This window comes from Rhinolophus sinicus, linkage group LG02, assembly GCF_036562045.2.
Source record: "Rhinolophus sinicus isolate RSC01 linkage group LG02, ASM3656204v1, whole genome shotgun sequence".
In the NCBI taxonomy this organism is placed as follows: domain Eukaryota; kingdom Metazoa; phylum Chordata; class Mammalia; order Chiroptera; family Rhinolophidae; genus Rhinolophus; species Rhinolophus sinicus.
Genome location: NC_133752.1, coordinates 112,760,434 through 112,772,841, shown reverse-complemented (window position 1 = coordinate 112,772,841; position 12,408 = coordinate 112,760,434). Strand labels below are relative to the sequence as shown.

Here is a 12,408-nt window from a genome sequence, read left to right as displayed (position 1 = left end):
GAGGCGACAGGCAGCTGAGAAGCCTGGCTGACCGCGCCCATGTCCTCCACAGCTGGGCTGCCCCAAAGCAAGCTGACTTTCTTGAGGAGCCCCACCAGGACCATGGGGAGAAGGCTGAGGGAAATATTTGGGTTCCAGAGAATGAAAGCTCACACAAGGAAGAAGAGCTGCTCAGCTTGTTCATCCATCCTGAGGGCAGGGGTGAGGGCACTTTCCTCCTGTTTGTAAAGGGTGCTCAGGAGGTCCCAGGCAGGGGCCCGGGGAAGCAGCACTGCTGCTATCTGCCACCAGGAGGCAGCAGAGAGCACTATGCCGGGCCCAACCATGCTCCCCAGTCTCATTGAGAGCAATCTGACTGAAGCAGTTTCTCTCCATCCCTTTCTCCTCTACCTGCTTCTTTACCCACTAACTAGTCCAAGAAGGGTGAACACAGGTGCATGGGGGCATTCCAGGGGGGAGGCATAAGGGGACTGCCAGAATCCAGGAGTCTGAACATCTGCTTGTGCCCAGTGTGCCAATGTACTTGTTCTCACAAGCTGAAAAGCACCTACATTTCTGAGCAAAGCATGGTGGGTGCTCTGAGGATGGCTTGGGGCTGTTGGGGATGGAATTCACCCTGACCATAGATTTTTTTACTTCAGCCACTGGGCATTGGCTCTAGGTGACATCTATGGGCACATCAGTCCCCCCAGGTGACTTCCCTTCTTCCAGCTCTCAGGTCCTGCCCCAGGAAACTGTTCTGAGTGGCCTACCCCACCTCCATTCCCTCTCCTCCCTTCCCTTCTGAACACAAGCCCTGTCTTTCTCCTCTAGAAAGCAGGAAAGGATCCCTTTTCCTTCCAGGGAAGGATCCAAGTGATTTAATAGAGACATGGGGAGAGGAGCACCCCCCTCCACACACACACACACACACACACACACACACACGCACACACACATCCCTCTCTGTGGTTTACCAGAGGGCTCTTGTAGACCCCAAAGCTTCCACTGGGGGAGGAGAGATGGAAAGAGGCAAGAATGAAGGGTCCAGAGAGGAAATCTGGTCAGATGAGTAGGGACTGGCAGAGCAAATACCACAGTGGGGACACCATTTGGAAGAAAGCTGCTCACCCCCTTCACAGGTGGGACCTCTCTCCCTCCCCCCTGAAGACAGTGTAACTGAACAGAAATGGGGTGAGGTAAAGAAGGCTAGCACACAGGGCAAGCGATCCACGCAAGCTTCTTAACTAAGGCAAGAGGGCGCAAGGGGAAGCACACTGGCCCAAGGACCATAAGACCAGGTTCTGGTCGCAGTGCTGAGGAGCTGTGTGAACCTGAAAAAGTCACTTTGTCTCTTTGGTCCTCATCCATGAAGTCAGGGGTTGGGACAAAAGCAGGATGGCAAATGGAGATGCCTGGAGCACTGCATGTGGAAAGATTTTGCAGTGGGAAAGAATCTGTGATCAATTAGCAATGTCTGTCTTGGGCATAGGCCATACATGCCACATAACTGCAAAGTCCAGGGGTCATCTCTAAGTCCCTTTCATTCGAACACTCCATGAGTTGATGACACCATTGCAAGAAGAGTATGGAAATAGAGCTAGAGTTAGGAACTCCTGGAGAGACTGCCTCCTGGAAAATTCAAGACCATGATGGCATGTGACAGTTTGCTTCCTGGCTGTTTCTCTAGTTCCTTCCCCATGGACTCCTGAATGCTAAGCCTACGACCCCCACTAATGGAATGTCAGAATCCAATGTGGTGCATTCAGTTACCGCTTCCAACACAGTACGTTCCATCACACTCTCGGAATCAGATCATGATAGGAATTTCAATTAGTGCTATCCTCCCAAAGCATAAATATAGTAAGCTCGAACAGGAAACATCCCTGCAGTGGGACTTCCCTCACAGTGTAATGTGTTATAATCAGATGGTAGACTACAAAAAGACCACCCTCCTTTATAAGTAAGATGGGTGTCCCAACAGGGAGTTGCTTCACGTGTAGCATGTTCCAGTGGGAGCAACTTCAGACCACCAGGAACAGCTGTTCCAACTGAGGAGAGGAGTCTGGCCTCCGGCTGGGGGTGCCCACGGACATTGCAGAGGCTCTCAGCAGGGCTGTGGTGGAGACAGAGGTGAGGGCTGTCCATTGCGGGGAGAAGGCGGCCCTGACCCAGGTTCTTGGCTGAGTAGTCACTTTGCTTCCAGCCACATCCTATAAGTGGGTCTCTTTCTTCCCAGTTGTCAGTCCCTCCTTCACTGGGAAGGGCTCACAGTCCTGGCTGGTGCCTCCATGCAGACATAGGTGTTGCTTGGGCTGTGGCAGTCTGGGGTCAGGGGTGATGAGCTGTCTCAGGCGCTGTGGAGAGAAGAGGGAGTGAGTGGGCGTTGTTGGTGAGAGAGGCAAGATGCTTCCTCATGTCTGTATCACCAGGGCCCAGCACATATGGAGGAGGCTCAGTACCAAGTGAGTGAATGAATGAATGAATGAATGAATATATATGTATATACTTTAGAAGGATCAATAACAGTGATTAAGAGTGCGGACTTTCTGCATTCACTCCTGGCTCTGTTACCTGTGCAATCTTAGGCAACCCACTTAACCCCTTTGTGCCTCATCTATAAAATGAGGATAATAAGAGTACACACCTCCTAGAAGTGCCTGACAAGGGTAAGTTATCAATAAGTATCATTTTGTTATTATTATTATTATTATTATTACTATTTTCCTAATTATTACTTTTATATGCTCAATAAGTATCTATTATTATTTTATTAGTAGCAGGACTACATCGCGACCGTTGTTGGTGTTTTTGGTGTCACCTCCTTGGCCTCCTTGCCTTGATTGCTGATGTGATGACTGGAGTCCTGACAACCTTCTCGGCACCATGAGGTGATGAAAACATAACATGCCCATGATGGAAGTGCAGGAATGTAGGAAGAGTCTGGTCCCTAATGGCCTTGTTACGCAGCTGAACCAAATGCCCACAACCCCTGACGTGATCTTGAAATGCAAGAAAAAAATAAGACTATTTGCTTATTGCAGGTTGGGTTTTCTGCCAAGCCAGAGAGATTTCTACAAATGTAATGGCTTTGTGGGACAGTGGCTATATACCCTTCAGGAAGGCATGTCCCCACCTCTAAACAGGGAGCCATTTGCATGTGGTTCCCCAGCCAGGGTTAAGATAAGAAAAGAAGCCAGCAGACTGTGTGTGGAATGAACCGTAAGTAGTTATCAGTTTCCTGAAAGCAAGGAATCTGTGTTCTATAAACCTCTGTGTCTGGGCCCATTTATGTTCTTGTTTGTGACTTAGTTTCCCCTTAACTCTCTGACAGTTTACCCTTGGTTAACTTGTCCAGATGACCTTTTGGAGATCAGATTCTGAAGGTCCAGGACTCTGGGACTTTTTAACGTTTCTGAATGAAACTACTGGACTGGTCTTCAAAGACCCTTCTCTAAGGTTCCATTAAACTCAAGGGCTGCCCCACATTCAGAGCAGGGCCCCCAAATCCCACCTCTCTCAGTACCCTTTTTAATGCTTCACTTCCCCCAACCCCGTACTTTACCTTCTTGAAGGAACCCTGGGTCTTCAGGAGGGTGACGACGATAAAGAGTGGGACGCAGACCATGGAGGAGAGGGCCAGGAACCAGCCGATGGAGTATCCCCAGGCAGGGTACACATAGACGTTGTTGTATTTGAGAGGTGTGTACTTGGTCAAGGAGAAGAAGAAAGTGGCCTAGAAAGGGGGAGGGGCAGTCGCAGATGAGATAGAGAGCCATTGAAACTCTCTCCTCAGCTACTTAAATATCCAGTGACAGGACCAGTTAAACACACTATGGTGCATCTAAGAGGTAGAGAGTAAAAGCCATTTGCACATGTGGGCCCAAGCATCAGTCACATCGAAGACTAAGACAGGAAGAGACATGAAGGAAGGAAGGGGAGATGGAGGAGTTCTAAGCAGACAAAGAGACCAATGCTTGGGAAATTAGGTGGATGGATAGAGATGCTGTGAGAAAGGGGTGGAGAAAGAATGAGAAGAGACGTTAATGATGGTAAAGCAAACAGATGGAGAGATGGCCCCAGAAAAGAAGGGCAGGGGAACCACCACATCAGAGGGAATAGAACAGCCTCCCGAGGTCACTGGACAGGCAGGGAGGAGCCCCAGGACTCAGACATCTTGCTCCTCATCTCCCCATGTCTGCTGGAGGCGGGAGGCAATAAAGGGGCAGTTGGATGGGCACATACCAGGCAAAGCCCAGGGGTCAGGAAGAGCCAGGAGATCTTCACCAGGGGCCACGGCCGGTAGCCAATCATGTCCTCAATGTTGTCATAGAAACGGTCCGCCCCTGCCCCCCAGGCACAGTGGGGGAAGAGTGAGAACAGAAGGGTGGGGACAGTTCATGGGTATTTGGGAGGGACTCTCCTGGTTTTGTGCTCTTCCCCCCACCCTGTGAGGGGAAACTGGATGAGGGCACATGAATGAGATGGGTCTCTGGCACCCCAGCCACAGCGCAAGGAGTGAGGATGAAGGAGCTGCCACCAACAAGCTGGGGGCCCTGGAGGGAGTCACCCAACCCCCCAGTGCAGTCTCTTGTCCTCTTGCCATGGGATGAAGATGCCACCATCCTAACCACAGAGGAGGATATGAGCCTAAAATGGGGCTCAACGCTATATGTATCTGCATTGCAAAGATGAATTTGGTTTCAAGTCAAAATGTCAAACAGCAAGCGTGCCACTGCCTAGTCAGAGCCTGTTAAGCTGGCATAGAACCAGATCACTACTGGGAAGGGACCACGACCTAGATTCTAGACTCCAGAGGGAGCACCTTGCATTCTCAGCAAAGTATGGTGAGAGGGTTGATTTGTGTATGTGAAAACACTGACTGTTTTGTTTGATTTTGTTTAATAGCCGCAGGGTTTCACAATCCCTCAGTCTTCTATGAAGAGTTCCCAACTGGTGAAGGCACTTGGAGGGCCCCTCTAGCTATCCCTCACCAAAAAAAATACCTTCCCTCTGGTTACTAAGGCAGGAAATGACACCATTAGAGAATCATTCTTTAGGCTTCTAAATTTCTCCCTAGTTGTAAACCAGATACTGGGCCGGCCCGGTGGCTCAGGTGGTTGGAATGCAGTGCTCCTAATGCCGAGGTCGTCAGTTTGATTCCCACATGGGCCGGTGAGCTGCGCCCTCTACAGCTAAGACTGCGAACAATAGCTCTCCCTGGAGTTGGACTGCCATGAGCAACTGGAGATTGGCGTGATCTGCTGTGAGCTGCCGTGGGCTGCTGTGTGCTGCCGTGGGCTACCGTGTGCTGCCACGAGTGGCCGGTGGCTAGTGTGAGTGGCCGGCAGCCAGCCTGAGCGGCTGAGAGCTGCCATGAGCTGCTGTAAGCGGCCGACTGACGACTGGCGACAGACTGCCTCAGCTGGGGGGAGCACAAGGCTCCTAATACCAGCATGGGCCAGAGAGCTGTGTCCTACACAACTAGACTGAGAAACTACGGCTTGAACCGGAGTTGGGGGAGAGGCGGGAGAAAGGGGGGGAAAAAAGAAAACCAGATACTGCTGGGTAGATATAACATGTTATCAGCCATGTATACCTCACTGTGGTTGAGTTTATCAGATCCTCTCTGAGAACAAGTTTTGAAAAGTAGTAAAGGAAAATCAGGAAGATGTCAGATGCTTGAGTAAGAAGGAAGGAGACATCTCCAAGGAGAGGAGAGGAGAGGACACCAAATAGGAAGGCTGAGGGTAGCAAAATGAAAACCTTCCTACTTGTGGTTTGCCTGTCCTGAGGCCCCAGTACGTGGCACCCCTTCCCCTGTCTGCCCTGAGCCTTGTACTATTGGCAGTGTGTCCCCCAACCTGGTGCAGTGGAGGCAGACAGACCTGGGGTATGACGATGGCTTCTCCACTTCCTAGCTCTGTGAGCTCAGGCAAGAGCCATAACCTCTCTGCGCCTCATTTCCCCCCTGTAAAGGGCTGCTGTGCAGATAGTGAGATGGGGTATGACACAAACAGTACAGTGCTCGCACACAGCAATGCATTGGCTCTAGTTTCTCCCCCCACTGTTATCAGACACAATAACAGCATGGCTAGTATGGCATTCAGCACTGGGTAGTTAGATGAGGGGCCAGGGCTGTGGGAAGGAGTCAGTGGAAGGCACAATTCACCTCAGTGTAAGAGAGAAGTGCACAACAGACACAATAGAAAAGGGACCCCAAACACCAGGAAAGAATTTCCTGTTCATGGAAGTAGTCAAGCAAAGTCTGGGTGATAACTTTGAAAGGGAATCTGGTAGTCTGTGGAGGATCAGGCTAAGTGGCCCAGAAAGTGCCTTCTGACTAGGATTCCCACTGGGGAAGGACCTCTGGCAGCCTCCGTATCAAGAAAATTGTCCACTGTTATGTATCATGACCCTCACCATTCAAGGAACTCAGTGTCGCCATTATCCCGCCTCCACCTGCATCGTGAGAAATGCCTGGGTCCCCAGAGATGGATAAGCTTCTCAAGTAAAAAGAACGCGGACAGTAACACAAACATACCGAAACCGGGTGCTAGGACAGCCTGTGCCATCCAGGGCACGTCCCCCCCAGCTGGGTTCAGCGGCTCTTCCCCAGAGTCCAGGCCCGCTTACCGTACACCCAGCTGATGCAGATCACCTCGAACATCGCGAGGAAGAGCAGGCATATGCCACTGCAGGCATAGTAGTCAAACAGCTGGAAGATATACATTCCGCCCTGTGGAGAAGGGGGTGAAGCTGAGGCCTTGGCGGGTGGCCAAACACCCATCTGGGTGCCACCCTGCCCAACCCATGGGAAGTCACCCTCACATCTAAAAGGAGTTTGCCCTGCCTGTCCCTGCCTTCCAGCCCCTCAGTAACACCAATCTCTGACATTATAAGAACAGTGGGGACTATGGTGGACATACACCGTTTGGTCTGCCCAGCGTCCCTCTCCCTGCTCCACCCTAAAGAAGGGTCATGGCTGGACACTGGCTACACTCTCAGGAAAAGGGTACTCTCTCTCCTCTGGGTTGCGTGGGTGGCACAAGGTAAGGCTGAAGCTGCACCTGCCTTCTTTAAAATCAGGAGGGCAATCTGGCTAAGAATGAAGTTACCAGAGAGACAGACAGGAGCGTTTCTGACCATGTCATTAGAGCAACTGGATCCAATCATACCTAAAACAAACTATGTCTACTTGACCCCCAAAATTGCCCTTACTGCTTAAGCCAGCTTGCCAGTTTGGTTTCTGTCACCTGAAACCAAAAGAGAGCAAACTAACATGGTGCATTCGACGGTGTGGTCCCTACAGCCTCCCTGTGAGGGTGTCAGCAGATGAGGAAAGCGCGGCTCTGAGAAGGGTCAGGGGTATCCCCCATGGCTCCCTCCCCAGGAGCCCGGCTTGCAGGCCGCTGGCCCTGCTCACCTCGGTGACCAGGAAGAGCCCTATCAGGTAACATGTGACGGCGATGGCGAGGATGAGGAGCTCTCGCCGCCCACTCTTCCGGAGCTGCCGAGGGAACATGTCCACGGAGGCCGTCACCAGGCACTCCACACAGACAAACTGTGGGCCAGGAGGGAAGTGGGGTGAGAGGGGCCACCTGCCCTTGGGCCTTCCCCAGCACAGCCCTGCCTAGCCTCCACTCGCCATGCTGGTACAGGGAGGGCACAAAGGGCAGAAATGTGGGGTGGCCAGGGGAGAAGCCAGCCCTGCCCTTGGCCACGTCTCCACAACAGAGTAAAGGGTGCTCAGAAGGTCAGCAGCGAGCATTGAAGACGGGATATGTGTTCTGTCCCCAAGGCCATGGGGCCAGGGTGGGCAGCTTGAGCCAGTGGAGGGACGTTTGGGAGGGTGCATCCATGTATGGGGAAGGGTCAGGATATGGGGAAACAAAGCAAGTGGCCTCCTCACCAAAGAGGGCCTCAAGGTCTGGGGTCACCCAACTCACCCCCAGGACAAGCTCTGGACAGCAGCGGGGCCTCAGAATGTATGCTCAGGAGAAAGGGAGTCAGGGGGAATGGAATGCCAGGAAATGAGAAGTGGAAAGGGGGTCACCAGGGCAGGGCTGGGGTGACGAACCTGGCTGTCCAGCCCTAGGAAGATGAGCATGATGAAGAAAAGGCAGGACCACAGCTGGGATAAGGGCATCATTGTCACAGCCTTGGGGAATGCAATGAAGGCCAGACCAGGACCTGCCAGGACACAGCACAATCAGTAAGCCCAGGGCTCTTGCGGCCTCAGGGAAGGGTCCTCTCCAGAGGCAGTGTGTGTGCGTGTGTGCAGTGGGGTGGTTCAAGGGCGCAGGGTGACTGCACCCATTACTCTGCTCTTCAGATTCTGGGAAACACGCTGCTCATTCGTCCACCCATTCCTTCACCCATGCATGCAGCTGTGGACCCAGCCAGCCAGCCAGCCCTTCTCCCCCTCCCTGCCATGGTTATGGAGGCCCTGCTCTGTGCCAAGCACTGCCCCCATATGCTAAACGGGTCATAGGACCCCAGCCTTTCTGTTGGAGGATCTGTGTTCTCTGAACCTCCTTCCCCTCAAGTCCCAGACAGCAAAATGGCACCTACCTGATTCGGCCACTTCAGAGATGGGCACCCCCTGTTCTTGAGACATGAAGCCCAGGATGGAGAAGACCACAAAGCCTGCCACAAAGCTGGTGGCACTGTTCAGGAAGCAGAGGGCGATGCAGTCCCTGCAGGCGGAGTGAATGCAAACATAACAAGAAGGAAAAGGGAGAAAGAAATCGATCACGTGAGGAGAGATTGGAAGACAGTACGAGGGTAAAGAGGAGAGAGAAAAGGAAGAGTGAATGGGAAGACAGGGAAAGAAAAAGACAAACCGGGTTTCAGAAGGTGAGGAGAGTAAAGGGTGAGAGAAAAGGGAGGAAGAAAGAAATTCAGTCTGAGAAATGAACCCACAATGTCAATTTGACAAAACTTGTAACTAACGGGTAATAAAGGAAGAAGGCCTGGGCCCACCCCCCAGGAGCCACCCTCCTCAGACCATGGGCAGGCAGGGTCCCCCCAGGGTCCCCACCCGGTGTTCCTACCTGTAGCAGTTGTTGTGGTACTTGTTGTAGCTGCCCAGGGCCGTCAGGCACCCCTGGCAGATGGCGAAGGAGAAAAAGATCTGGGTGCCCGCGTCCATCCACACCTACAAGACACTCAAGTAAGTGGTGAGGGAGAGCGGAGGCAGCCCACCAGGGCCTGGAGCAGGGTCACCAGAGGCCCAGACCCTTCACCCCACAGAACCAGCTGTCCTGCTCAGTGTTCCTGACAGTCACTTACACCCCAACTCTCCCTTCATATGTCCTCCTCTCACAGGCAGGGCCCATTTTTAACTTCCTTCTGAAGGCACTTAATAAGCACCACATACACGTGTTACTTAAATTTTTTTAAGAAGGTGAGGCCCTCTGCTATGGGAGCCAAGAAGCACTGGAACCTCGTTCAACAAGTAGAGTGTGCCATAGGCAGCCATGCTGGGGCACAGGGGCCAGCCATGCCATTGAAATATGAAGGAAAAAACACCAAGACTCTTGGGCGGGTGGGTGGGGGAGGGGTGGAAGGGTGGAGACAAAGAATGTGCTCAGACAAGTCCTAGAGGAGGAAACACAAATGGTGGATAAATATGTGGGGAAATGTCCAACCTCACAGTAATAAAAAAAAAAAAATTTAAAATAACAGCGTGATACTATTTTGACCCCACCACCAACACCAGAATTATAGCACTCCCTGGTATTTAATGGGGCCTCAGTACATTTTGGTTGAATGAATGAATGAATGAATGAATGAATGAATGAATGATGGACGGATGGAGGAAATACTACGCAAGTGTTAAAAATGACATTTACAAATGAATTTAGTAACATGGAAAATGCTTATAATTTAAGTGAAAAAAGGTATATATATGTGTGTGTGTGTGTGTGTGTGTGTGTTTGAATATAGTTGAGATATTTATATAATTATATAAATTATAATTAGGGGAAAAGCTAGGGGAAAAAGTTGGAAGGAAATATACTAAAATGCTAACAGAGATTATAGCTGAGTGGTAGGATTACAAGAGATTTTTAGTTCCTTTTTCCTATATTATTTAATTTTTCTCCAGTGGGCATCTATTGCCTTTAAACCAAGAGGAAAGCAATCATAGGTTCTCAAAAGTACAGGTCTGGCTTGGGGTGAGGGACAGCTGGGGAAATGGTCCTCAGCACAGCTCCTACCTGGGGGTCCTTCAGACGAGACAAATCTGGCTTCAGGTAATAGATGATGCCCTCATAGGCTCCGGGAAGCGTGACGCCTCGGACCAATAGGATGACCAGCATCAGGTAGGGGAACGTGGCTGTGAAATAAACAACCTGGGGGAAAACAGGCTGCAGTCACTCGTGGTGGGATCACAGCAGCCAGGAGCTTACAGGGAGTCTGCAGTGGTCCTCCTGTCACCGCACCCCAGGCCTAGCTCGGTGTCCAGCACCTTCTTAGAGATATCTGAGAGGGGTGAGCACACGAAACTTTCCACACCTTCCTTTCCACATTCCTGTGGGTCTCAGGCCCCCCAGCAGAGTGCGAGATACACATCAGCAGGGCAACAGGGGAGGAGGGAGGGCAGGGAGGAGTACAAGTTTCCAGCCGTAACATTTCAAAGACTATTTTTAAATCCAGAATCTGGTCTCCCTTAAATTCTTATCCTGGCTGTTCTCCCCATGTTCCCTGGGGAGGGTGGGCCTCCCCTTCACCAGGAGGAGGGCGAACAGATTTGTACAGTTGTCTGTGAGACTGTATTTTTCCAGGCTCAAGGTTGGGGGAGCAGAAGCGGCCTGGGTTCTGGGATACTGGAGACACTCACAGGTGACTCTGCTCAGCTCCTTACCGGAGGTGGTGGCACTATCCATGTTATTATTATGACTGTTACCATTTTTGTCATTATTATTACTGTTATTATTGCAACAATCCACGGAAGGGGGACGCTGCTGCAGGAGCAGGCTAATCAGAGAAGTCAGCACCTGTCTATCCCTGGTTTTTAACAGCATGAAGCATCTGCCTCAGCTTCTCTGGGTTGGAAATAATGCTCCCATCTGAACTCTCTCTGTACATGCAACAAGCAACTGTTGTCCCTTCTTGGCTATAACCCCTTCAATGACTGGAAACTCCCCACCTCAGAAGCAGTTCTGTCTGCTAGACAATGATAAGCATCGTCTTGATGTGTTGTTAAATACGAAAAGCAAGGGAAAAGAGTGCCTGATCCTAATTGTGTAATATACACGCATAATAGATACAGCTACACACATACTACACATATAAAGGAAAGCAGAAGACAGCACAGCAAAACTTTAACAAGGATTAGCAGATCCAACCAACCATCAGGCTGAGGGCTGTACAGCGCTTAGCTCTGATGTGTAATTTTTATGTTTCTTATTTTGCTCTGTATATTACTTACATAAACAGGTCTTTTAAAGTCATATTGAAAAAGAAAGGCTTTCCTTGTATTGAACTAAACTCTGCCTTCATCCAACTTCCCCTATCCTCACCGAGCCTCTCCCTTAAACTACACTTTTTTTTCAGTTCTTCAGAGGGACTCTGTGAGTGTCCCCAGGGACTCTGGAAGCCACAGAGAGCTTACCAGGAGCCAGAACACCTCACCTTGCCCGTGGTCTTGACCCCCTTCCAGATGCAGAAGTAGCAGATGACCCAGGCAAGCAGGAGACACAGGGCCAGCTCCCAGCGCAGGGCCCCCAGGTCGTGGATACCTGAGGTAATGCCCAGAACACGTCTCCTGATGGGTTGGAAAAAATAACCAGGTGAAAGGCTAAAGGGGACAACAAGCCTCTGTGATCAAGTCTCCTGATTCTTCGAGCTGACCCCACAGATCTTGTATTCCAGGCTTCCCCCACCCCCACCCCACTCCACCTCTCCCACGGCCATGCCATGTTCCCACCTGTAGTCTGCATGCCCCTGGCTGTTAGAAGACCAAATGACGTAATACCATAGGTATCTTTGTCTTTCTAACTCATCCAGATTTCTCTGTTGTACAGAGAGAGAGAAAGAGAGATGTGTGTGAGGAATGTATGAATAAGTACATGGAAAGTAAATATTTATATATGCAGGTAAAGGAGCAAGAATGTGGGTATCAACTGGAGGGGCTGAGTGTGTGATAGTATCTATAGGTGTGTATGGGGGTGATGGAAATGTACGTGAGAGAGCATCGGTGGACATGTGTGGGCACAGGTGGGTCATGTGGGAGGGTGAATGTGGGAGGGTGAGAATAGGGTTTGCCAATTTCTGTGGTGTAAATACTCCCACGTTGGCCAACGTGACATGACTGAACACAGAGCTTGGAAGAGATGTGCAGAATCGCTCTCCTAAGCTGGCCCAGACTGTGTCCAGCACACCCGTGGGCATGTGGGGTAGGTGTGTGGGGTGCAGGTGGAG

General features: G+C 51.0%; 1 protein-coding gene across 21 annotated transcripts in view; it reads right to left on the bottom strand.

Annotated features, from left to right (window-relative positions):
- Nucleotides 1-1,789: 1,789 nt before the first annotated feature.
- The window catches only part of SLC6A12 (solute carrier family 6 member 12), a 28,651-nt gene continuing 18,032 nt past the window's right edge, over nt 1,790-12,408 (bottom strand). For 20 of the 21 annotated variants that reach the window (XM_074325209.1, XM_019711292.2, XM_019711294.2 and 17 more), the window contains 10 exons: nt 11,620-11,752; nt 10,203-10,337; nt 9,036-9,139; nt 8,554-8,678; nt 8,060-8,172; nt 7,406-7,543; nt 6,616-6,718; nt 4,225-4,325; nt 3,545-3,715; nt 1,790-2,336 (listed from right to left, as the gene is read on the bottom strand). In XM_074325209.1, coding sequence (XP_074181310.1) covers nt 2,193-2,336; nt 3,545-3,715; nt 4,225-4,325; nt 6,616-6,718; nt 7,406-7,543; nt 8,060-8,172; nt 8,554-8,678; nt 9,036-9,139; nt 10,203-10,337; nt 11,620-11,752 — 1,267 coding nt within the window. In that variant the 3' untranslated portion in view covers nt 1,790-2,192. The remainder of the gene's footprint in view (nt 2,337-3,544; nt 3,716-4,224; nt 4,326-6,615; nt 6,719-7,405; nt 7,544-8,059; nt 8,173-8,553; nt 8,679-9,035; nt 9,140-10,202; nt 10,338-11,619; nt 11,753-12,408) is intronic. The other variant, XM_074325215.1, reaches the window with a different exon arrangement.